General features: G+C 45.7%; 1 protein-coding gene across 1 annotated transcript; it reads right to left on the bottom strand.

The window, feature by feature from the left end:
* Nucleotides 1-449: 449 nt before the first annotated feature.
* LOC133482484 (alpha-(1,3)-fucosyltransferase 4-like) lies at nucleotides 450-3,510 on the bottom strand. The gene has a single exon (XM_061782669.1). It carries the CDS (start codon nucleotides 3,141-3,143, stop codon nucleotides 2,052-2,054), a length of 1,092 nt encoding a protein of 363 aa, XP_061638653.1. The 5' UTR covers nucleotides 3,144-3,510; the 3' UTR covers nucleotides 450-2,051.
* Between the last annotated feature and the right edge of the window lie 7,814 nt (nucleotides 3,511-11,324).

Genomic DNA, 11,324 nt, shown 5'->3' with positions numbered 1-11,324 from the left:
TTCCCCTAATAAATATAAACACTATTTAAAAACTGCATTTTATGTTTACATGGGTTATCATTGTCTGATTTTAACATTTGTTTGATGATCTTAAACATTAAAGTGGGGGTGTAAATCCAGTGACTAAATATTTGTACTAAATTATTTTCCACCACTGTACAGTGCAAACATACGGCATTCCACTGACGAGCTGCTTGGAATCGAAGGAATTTATTTGAAGGGGTAGCACAATAAGCTTTTACAGTACATAGAGTAACTGCGTACGCAGGATTCCCATGTTGCACGTTTATGGGATTATGAGGCTTGGAGGTGTTCTAAACGTCTCAACGCATTATTGCCGAAAGACATCAGGGCATCAGCTACGGGAAACGTGTAGATTAATGGCGTGGTGTTAATTTTGTCTTCAGTGTTAGTCAAAATTACTTGAAATAATATCTAGGAGACCTGGATAAGCTTAAAAATGATTTTATATTCTTGCATGAAGGACCAACAAACTAAGAGCAAAAACAGTGTACACGGAGGTTGTTCAAAGAACCAAAACCAATTACAGTATTCAACATTGATTTAAATACATTTACATACTGTACACAGTTGCATCTATTTACAAGGTTTTGTATCAAAACATTCTCCCGTTACAAAGACAATACGGTAGCCGTTTTTTCACACCGAGATCCTGCAAAATTGCAGGGAGACCCCCTCATTTATTAGTTTTTTTTATACAGAATCCAGCAGAGGCAGGCTATTGCCACAATTGTGTATGCTTTCACACAGTGACACAAAATCCCACAATCACGGTGGCGTCAGCACCAGCGTCTGATGTGACATAAAAAGTTATCAGACCGCAACAATTGCGTGCGTTAAACTTCACAGTCCCACCTGTCTCTCAGAGATCAAACGAAATTACCGCATCGGAGCCGTGACAGAAGATTCCGCATTTATCCGCATTTGGCTTTTATACAAAACCCAGCGAAGGCGGGTGATGCCGCAACAGCATCTGGTGTGATGTGTAAAATTGCTCTGAATACAACAGGGTAGGAGAAATTAGTGTCGGGTGTTAAAGCGCATACTGTTAGTAATCCCACTCTTAACCAGTGTCAATCTTGTGTATGGGTGCCTACTATTCTGGCCACTAAGTGCGAAATAAAAAGTAGTACAGTGAACCCCGCCCCTTTGCCGGTCGCTATTCACAAATTCCCCTACAGTATTGTTATTATTAACGTATCATGAGCTATTCACTGAAATGCTCACATTCGTGTTTCGTCTGTAATAACCTAAGATGCCACAGATGCTACAAACGGCTTGACTTATAAGAAAGTAGTAATTAGTGTTAAGGAAGCATGTTGAACCGCAACATCTTGACTGTTTTAAGATCTTTGTATGTCCGGGAGGAGCTAAGATTAGCCTGGGTTGGTACGAAGCGTCTTCACTATGTGTATGGTTTTGCTCTTCTGAGTGGCTATTAAAAAGCTCAAGCTAACAAACGATGGAGGTTTCACTATTGCTTGACAAATTGGGACTTTTAAGGGTTGCAAAGACAACATTCTTAGTGTAGCCGATGAACCGATTAGTCGACTAGTAGAAGAATCGACTTCCTACTCCGCATAGATGCTTAATGCTTGAAGTCGACTAATCGCTAATCACGTTTATGGCAGCGTGTATTCCAAATCCAATTGGTGCTTAAAAATATCAATGACGTCATCAATTTAGACTCGACTTTAATCGCATTATAGTTGACTACAAAAAAAATCTTTAGTCGTTCAACCTCTAATACACACGCACTTCTGTTGTTGTTTTTCCGAAATCAAATCATCTGTAATTTATTTTTTAGCGTAAGTTGTAATAAGTAATAGTTTGAAATGAAAATTAAAGTGTTGTGGGTTCAAAGTTTGTGGTACATTTGTGGTTTCAACTATTGATATAGGTAATTGTTTTTTTGTTTTTGTTTTTAGCAGGTTGTCAATTACTGGTGTTTTTTCCCAATGTTCCTGTCAGGGCTCTGTCCTCATCCCCTGCTAATAGTGGGGGTTTACTGTACGTTAGCAGTCCATTCTTCAGGACTCAAACCATTGAGTCAAGTCACGGACCACCTGAGTTTGTCCCATGGTCTTCCGCAGTGCCTTGCAGGCGGTGCAGTAGTGTTCGCCCCAAAAGGTGGGCTGGCGCAGTCCGAAGCCCGTCCTCCAGCGCAGATGCCCAATCAGCCGGGCCGGGTCTCGGCTGAGCGCCAATAGGTATCCGGCCAGAGCTTCGACTGAGGGGAAGTCGTCCACGTGGATGAAGGCCTCCGGCGGCAAGAAGCGCTCGTAGTTCTTCCGGGTCGGACCCAGGACCACCGGCACGGCTCCGGCCAACACGGCGTTCCACAGCTTCTCTGTGATGTAATCTGTGTGTTGAGAGTTCTCCAGCGCTAAATAGAAGTGGTAGCGCCTTACTAGTCGAACCACGCTTCCGAGGCCTTCCGGAATGCTGCGTCCCGCTCGGCCGAAGACGTCAACCTGGATGTACTGGCTCAGATGGTAGTAGAAGGCCACGCGGGCCTGCGACTCCACCCAGTTACTCACCACCCACGCCACCAAGCGTGGGCGAGAAGTTCGAGAAGGTTCTGAGAGTGGCTGCCCGTCACCGTGCTTCTGGACCAGGTAGCCGTACGGGAGGAAGACGTCCGAGTCGGCTCGGTAGCTCATGGTGACGTTGAAGAGTTCCTCCAGGCGCCACAGGGCCGGCGTGTGTGAGGGCGACTCGTAGTTGATCCATATCCACTTCTGTCCCGGGGGGCGAGTCGCTTCCGGGGGCAGCTCGGCGCCGCCTGAGGCCACGTCGCGGTGGTGCACGAGCACGCCGTCCGCGTGCGGGTACGCGCGCGGCTCGTCCGTCAGCACGCAGCCGTCGACGCCGTAGCGGGCCAAACAATCCGGAAGTGGCCGCTTCCGCCCGAAAGGATGAGTCCAGATCAACAGCGTCACCTCGCGAACGGCCGTCGCCGGGTCTAGCGCCACCGGCTCCGGCAAGTGGAGTAAAGAAACCCCCAGGAGGACGAGGAAAGTTGCGGCCACTAGGCCCGCGGTAAGGAAGTGGCCGTCACATTTGGACGCACCGGGGCGCGTCTTTGAGCATTCGCGGCTCCGACGAGGCCGAACTCCCATGGGTGCCCCTCAGCCCCGAACACGAGTGCACCTGGTAGTTGTCCTCATGGCAGCCTTAAGCCTGAAAAAGCGGAATTCTGCTCGCAGTGGTCCAACCGGAACGCTGACACTCTGACGTGGCAGGGTGCTTGTGGGTTCCTGCTGCCAGTCAATGAGGCTTCTGTGACGTCCACACGGCCTCTCAGACGCTTACAAACTGAGTAAACGCCTCCACGGCGCGGCCCAGCTCAGGAAATAAGTTACTTTATGACACATTAATCATCTACACTCCTATTGTACGTTTAAAGGTTATACAAAGATAAGGTACAAAAGGTTGCTTTGGAGACTCACATGCTACATATATGGACGCACCAACCGCATCTGTGCGCATTTTTTATTCCCCCCATAAATGGGGATAGTTTCAGGGCATTATTTTTTCTACACTTTGTACCATGAGATACACGAATAAAACTCTTATTTTACCCCTATTTGGGATTATGATGTCAACTTCATCTTGTAGGTTAAACATACAATATGATTATATGCAACAACTTCAAATAATTTTTTAAAGTTTTGTTTTGTAGTCTGCCCTCAAAAGCACGAGATACCCATACTTTTTTTTAATCGGTTGCCAATTGTGGAGTAAAATGTATTTAATTGCACATCATGCAGACAAGGAGAGCGTCGGCCTCACACTTCTGAGGACCCGGGTTCAAACCCCGGCCCCACCTGTGTGGAGTTTGCATGTTCTCCCCGTGCCTGCGTGGGTTTTCTCCGGGCACTCCGGTTTCCTCCCTCATCCCAAAAACATGCATTGATTGGAGACTCTAAATTGCCCGTAGGTGTGAATGTGAGTGCAAATGGTTGTTTGTTTGTATGTGCCCTGCGATTGGCTGGCAACCAGTTCAGGGTGTACCCCGCCTCCTGCCCGATGACAGCTGGGATAGGCTCCAGCACGCCCGCGACCCTAGTGAGGAGAAGCGGCTCAGAAAATGGATGGATGAAACACAGGAGACACAAATTCATCATTTTTAATTTATGTGCATTATATGTTGATTTTATGTATTCTGGGAAGGAATTAAATTATTAATTAATAATTACTAATTTGGGTCTTGAGCACAAACAAAAATATCCACGGAATATGGTTATTGTATTATTGTCCACATAGTATATATTTTACATTAACAACTATTGTAAATAGAGAATTAAAATATGCAATTGTTTGATTTATATATGTGTAGTTAATATGTAGAATATAAACTGTACTTATTTATTTTAAAACATTTAAAAATGTATATTTAAAAAAAAAAATCAATATACTTTATCCATAAATCTGTCATTTTTAATCATTTTATCTAGTTAAAAATAAAAACAAAACTGTTTTATTTGTTTATGTGTTTTTTTTTTTTATGGCTTGTCCTATTGATAACACTGCAGTTTGTCTACCACTGGGTGTCTCTATACACAAAGATGTGCTGTGGATGTATTGGCCTCAATGAGAAACTTGGTGCAGCTTTTCAATGAAGTGAAACTAGGAATATATTGGGGAGAGGGAAAACATGCATATTTAATTTTACCGATGAATGAATATTCAGTGCTTTGAATTAGGCATGTTTTGCCGCTGCGCTTTGAAATAATGGATGTTTTATTCAGCACAGAAAAACAAATCCAAACAAAAAGCCTTGGATTTAATTAAGTGACCAAAAAGAAAAAGTTGTAGGTTGTTGTGTTGCTGGTGTAAAAATGCTAAAACATCTGCGTTTGGCAGGCCCGAATCTGGCAGGAAAACCACGCTGTGCGTCTCTTCATCGGACATCATCCCCTCGTTCCCTCCCCTCAAGAGTTTGTCACGAACCCCGGATGGAAGCGTAAAACATGGAGTGGGGGGGAGGAAATGAGGCAAAGAACATGTGTTACTCCACTGGGTCCTCCTCCTTCCTGTGACATCCATTCACTTTTCCTCACTGTGGGCTAAAAAGAAAAAAACAGACCCAACTGTGCGTGTCTGTTCATGTCTGCTGTGTGTGAGATGAGCTAACCCCATAACAGGTTTTGTATTCTTTTTGCATTATTCATCCTCCTTTCAGCAGAGCCATTCTATTTTCAGCTGATTCTTCAACTCATGTCCTGCCTGGAGGGGGTTTATCTGGGGCTGGTGAGAAAAAACAGCAGTCTGGACGCAGTATTATTAACACATGTATGTCTTGCCGCAGAAGCAGCAGAGGTTAGCGTGGTCTGGGAGTGACGTGCGACTGCATTGTGCGGTCTTCTTACAGTTTTTCTAATCCGCCTTTGTTGCAGGAAATGGGCAGTAATTCAAGTTGGAGCAATAGCACACTGCTCGACGTTTTTATTCGAACAGACGCTTGCAGTGTCCACGGCCACTTCCTGTTTGTCGAAACCTCTTCACGGCGTAGCTGCTTGTGTTTGCATGTCTGGAGACTGCTTCACAAATAGAGCCAGCAAAATTGGCGCAACAGAGCCTTAAGAGAAGATAATTTAGTCTTCAAGAAACCTAAGCCCTGCTGCACAACGAGCAACACAGCCGAAAGCGACTGAAGTGGAACATCGTTAATAAAAAAAAAATACAGTTGGCGACTCTTCACCACACATCAGGCGATTGACCTCCACACATCTACCGACATGGTGCAATGGAAAAACTGCGACTTTGGCTGTTGGTAATGATCAGACTCCCCATTCAATGACTGCACTCGTGCATTTCAGCGAGAGTCTCCATGCTTTGCTTTCTAGCCACAGGTACATATGAAATCAGCAATACAGTTAAGTATTATTGTTAAACACAAGTCTTACTTAACGTCAATCAGAACTGTGTGGTGGTTAGGGTTAGACACTACAAATTGGACTAAATAATCATGCACAGTGAACCCCGTGCAGTTGTGGATCGGAATTCACCTATTCGTGCATTTTTTTGGGGGGGGGACGGACGTATCTTCCGTTATTCGCTGAAAAACTCGCCATCAAAAACTGCTGTCATCTGTATGCATGAAAATGTCCACATTTCAGCCTACAAGAACTTGAGAAAACTTGAAATTTAAGAAAATGTAGTTTTCTATGTGAGCAATGCTTGGTGACTGATGAGCTTACAGTTTTGGGCTGTTTCACAAATGTAAGCAAATAAAGTTAATTTAAGACCATTTCATGCGGGTGAATTTGCCTTAATTTATTTGATAGAAATTCAATTAATTATTGTTTTAGTAACATGACACCGTAGGGCAATAGCTTAAGTTGCACATTCCTATATATTTTTGTCTGCCGTTCACGCTCAAATCAATTACTCACCAGTTACTTGAGTAGTTTCTTCAGAGTACATACTCAAGTAATTATTTGGAGGACTATTCAATACTTTTTCTTGAGTCAACAGTACTCTGACTTGAGTACAATGTTACTTCTCTACTCACCCACCAGCTAATAGTTTATGAAGTAGTAGTAGAAATTCAAGAATAGGTGAGCTCGCAAATGGCGAGGGTTTATGTGTAAAGTACTGTGAGACATCAAAAAATGCAGGAAAATGGCGGCTTTTATCGGCAGTGTAAAAGTGACTTGCAGGACTCAAGTAGTCCATGGAGAGCGCGGCAGTCTTTTACGACAGGACCCCCAGGTCATCAGTCATCTTCTCTATTGATTTTCTCTTTGTGCATTCTCAGGGGACAGGATGTCTCAATTGGTCCCGCTTGGTGTGGGAGTGTGAGCGACAGAAAAGAGATGAAGATGAGGGAGTAAAGGAGGGAATACGGGTGGGGGGCTCACAGAGGCCCTCGCTGACCCATGACCTTAATCATGACCCCAGAAGTCACACCAGAGGTCAGGGGTTGTGTGAAAGTGCCACCGAAGCAATTCACTGCACCGCCGGGCGCTGATGATTTTATCCAGCCGTCCCGGCCTGTCTGGCGTGATCAGCGTTGTGCTCTGCTCACGGGCCCCCGAGGGCCACACATCCGTCTCTAATGCAGCCACACGAGGCCTGCTAAAAGCACCTTGCAGGCACGACCAATGAGCACCAGGCAAAGGGGGACATAAGAGAGTGCTCGAGCTGGAGGACAAGCCATAGAGCTACTTGTCCAGTAGCAACAACACGAACGATACAATCCCATATTTTAACTTTAAAGCGGACTAACAGAATTACAGTATGTAAAATTGACTTTTAAATCGCTTGTATACAAGCAAAGTGTGAAATTAAATCTATTGTTATCTGCCAATTTCTGAAAATGTGTCAGCGAGCCCTTCTACACTTTCTGTTAGGTAACAGCGGATCAAATTTACAATATAACAGTTTCTCTGCCCATGATCCATGAGACTGGGTTAAGATCCGCAGCCATTTTCAAGTGACTGCACTGCCTGAGACGTTATAATGAAGAAACACTGACATCCCCCACAGGTGTAAATCCTCTTCTAAAATGTCAAGGCCAAAAGGGAGGCAGAGCTGCATTAAGTTTGGTTGGATGCACAGGTTAGCGTTAGCCAACAGCGTTAGTTTGTGATAAGCGGTGCAGAGTTGATTGTTTGGTGAAATTATCGGTTCGTGTTCAGTGCTGTCTCCATGTGCCACATACACACAGCATAGTGTATGAAGTGCTGCCTCGGTGAGTAAAGATGCTGTTAATCTTTATGGGTGCTCACTTTTTTTCCACACTCTGGGCTCTGCTCCTTTCTGTTCAATGCCCTAGTGCCACCTGGTTGTCATGGTAACAAAATCCATACTCATCATTGGCCCAGAGGCTCCAGAATTCCTATGATTCCTCATCCTTTCGATAAAAGCATGTCACAGACATAGCATTAAAACACCTGGGAAATCTTTAACTGTACTTTGAGACTTTATGCATTCGTACATTAATTGACTGCCTTCTCCCCTTCGACTGCCTGTCTCTGCCGAGATCCTCTTCCCAGGTGAAGACTGAGTTTCACTCTCATGGTTAAATAAGGGTACAATAAATAAGGAATCACAAATTGAAACTGATTGGAAAACTCCCCCTCATAATAACTGAAATGTTACCCGCCGCCTGCATGCTGTGTTGTAAGACTCTGGGCTGTAAAGCCACCCGTTTTACCTTTAAGTGTGTGCATTTTAAGTACATATGTCATAGTATCCACTGTATAAACTAGTCATGGGTAACCAGTAAAGCTGTCAAATGTGGTTTGAACAGCAAGCTCTTCAAAATGGAGTAAAATGACTTGTACTAAAAAGTTCTTACTTGCTCTGACATCCTTGGCTGGAGTCGGTGCCAGATGTCTTGAACGTGTGTTGCGGGTTCATAATAATTTGTAGTTGGATTGATAAATCCCAAGCCAGACTTGTTCCAACTCGAGCGAGCGCACACCCCCTGTTGCTTCAAAGCAATCCGGTAAGAGCCAAGTGAAGCTTTGGCTTCCTAGTGGAGATACAGCGACTGTTTCAAAAAGGAGCACTGTGGTAAAAATATTAGTCGTAATATTCAAAACGTGGCAGCACAGTGAACATATGACTAGCAGAACGTCTGCATAAAAACTTGGTTTGGGGTTTGGATCTCGGCCACGGCCTTCCTGTGTGGAGTTTGCATGTTGTCCCTTTGCTTGCGTAGGTTTTCTCTGGGTTCTCCGGCTTCCTCCCATATTCCAAAAACATGCGTGATAGGTTCATTGAAGACTACATTGTCCATAGATGTGAATAATTGTTTGTCTATATGTGCCCTGGCAACCAGTCCAGGCTGTATACCGCCTCTCACCCAAAGTCAACAACATGCATACATGGACAAAACCTACGCAAACACCGGGATACCATACAAACTTGAAATTCAAACCCCATACCCCCCGTCTGTGAGGCAGAGGTGCTAACCACAATGATCATTGTAAAAGGTTGCGCCTTTTTCCAATATGTCCTTTAAGTTCTGAGTGAGTTCTTACTGGGTGGATGATCATAGAAAAAAAACCAAACATAATTTCCATTTATGTGTCTTTAATGTATTAGGGCAAGGCACTTTAGTACGGAAAACAACTGTAACAACATCTCACACACACACTGACATCGAAGATAGGGAATACAGTGTGTGGATCAAGCCCGACCTGTATTTCAGGTTTGACTTAATGATAGACCACATCAAAAGTCATGCAGGCCCGAATAGCGAGGACAGCAGTCATCAGTTCACACATTTTTGGGACTTGAACTACTGTGCTTGCCAGCAGTGCATTTATAAATGTAAAGCGTCCAATGTCATAAAGCTACAAGGAAGCAGAATCACACACAATTGCAAATGATCATCCAGCCATAGAAATGTTTGAATCTCGACTAAAGACTTAGTCTACACTCTTACATTTGGTTAAACCACACCTAGTATGCAACTAGTCTCTTGCCCTGCCTCACCCCCTGACATGTGGATTTTGGCCTGGTTTACTGCCTCTTCTCCTCTCCTCCTCTTCCGTATTTCCCCCAAATGGGTTTTCTCTGCCTGGAGTTGGAGCTCGAAGGAGAGCGCCTGGTGGCCGGGCCCGCACCCATGGGGCCCGGCCGGGCACAGCCCGAAAGGGTAACGTGGGTCCCCCTTCCCATGGGCTCACCACCTGTGGGATGGGCCATAGGGGTCGGGTGCAGTGCGAGCTGGGCAGTGGCCGAAGGCGGGGACCTTGGCGATCCGAACCCCGGCTACAGAAACTGGCTCTAGGGACGTGGAAAGTCACCTCTCTGGCAGGGAAGGAGGCCGAGCTTATGTGTGAGGTCGAGAAGTTCCGACTAGATATAGTCCGACTCGCCTCCAGGCACAGCTTGGGCTCTGGTACCAGTCCTCTCGAGAGGGGTTGGACTCTCTTCCACTCTGGAGTTGCCCACGGTGAGAGGCGCCGAGCAGCTGTGGGTATACTTATTGCTCCCCGGCTCGGCGCCTGTACGTTGGGGTTCACCCTGGTGCACGAGAGGGTAGCCTCCCTCCGCCTTCGGGTGGGGGGATGGGTCCTGACTGTTGTTTGTTTGACTGTATGCACCAAACACCAGTTCAGAGTACCCACCCTTTTTGGAGTCCTTGGAGGGGGTGCTGGATCCGTTGTGGTAAAGAAGGAGCTAAGCCGAAAACTCTCGATTTACCGTCCGATCTACGTTCCTACCCTCACCGATGGTCACGAGCTGTGGGTCGTGACCGAAAGAACGAGGTCCCGGATACAAGGGGCCGAAATGAGTTTCCTCCGCAGGGTGTCCGGGCTCTCCCTTAGAGATAGGGTGAGAAGCTCGGTCTTCCGGGAGAATCTCAGAATTGAGCCGTTGCTCCTTCACATCGAGAGGAGCCAGATGAGGTGGCTGGGGCATCTGATTCGGATGCCTCCCGGACGCCTCCCTGTTGAGGTGTTCCGGGCACGTCCCACCGGGAGGAGACCCCGGGGACGACCCAGGACACGCTGGAGAGACTACATCCTTCGGCTGGCCTGGGAACGCCTTGGGATCCCCCCGGAAGAGATGGATGAAGGGGCTGCTAAAGATACTGCCCCCGCGACCCGACCTCGGATAAGCGGTGGATGGATGGGTTTTCTCTGAGTTTTTTGTAGCCCGGATGCAGGACTTACCAGGGGATGTCATTGATTTTTTTGAACAGTGGGCCTGTATGGTCTTGTATGATTAACGGCTATATAAGTATCATGACTTGACGTGCTACTACTATTATATTATTTACATTATTAGTAGGCCCTCTTGGAATCATGTGGAATGTCTATCATAACAGGACCTCAAGGACCTATGCCTGAAATTGACGGAAGTCTACCATTTTAGGTTGAAGGAGCCATTTTGAGGGTGAATTCCATGAAAAAAAGGGAAATAAAATTGCCCTTGCCACCAGTTTCACCGATCAACACGAAATTGGGTGGACATGTCTATCATAACAGGATGCACAATAACGTTTCAAGGACCTCTGCCTGAAACTAAACAGTAAGTCTGACATTTTGGTTTGAAGCAGCCATTTTGGAGACAAATTCCATGAAAGAAGCCTGGAAAGTAGGAAAAAGATTACCCCCAACACCAGTTTCACCAACTGACACAGAATTTGATGGGCATTGCTATCATAACTGAACACATGAAAACATTTCAGGGACCTGGGTCTGAAATTGAACAGGAAGTCTGCCATTTTGGTTTGAAGTGAATTGCAGGGCTCGAACTTTGACGACGAGGGAATTTCCCAAACGAGCCTCAATTGAAAGCAGATATTGTAGACAGATGGGTGATGCGAAATT

The sequence above is a fragment of the Phyllopteryx taeniolatus genome, chromosome 8 (assembly GCF_024500385.1).
Source record: "Phyllopteryx taeniolatus isolate TA_2022b chromosome 8, UOR_Ptae_1.2, whole genome shotgun sequence".
NCBI lineage: Eukaryota > Metazoa > Chordata > Actinopteri > Syngnathiformes > Syngnathidae > Phyllopteryx > Phyllopteryx taeniolatus.
Note: the sequence above shows the minus strand (reverse complement) of the source record. Positions and strands in the feature narration are given on the sequence as shown.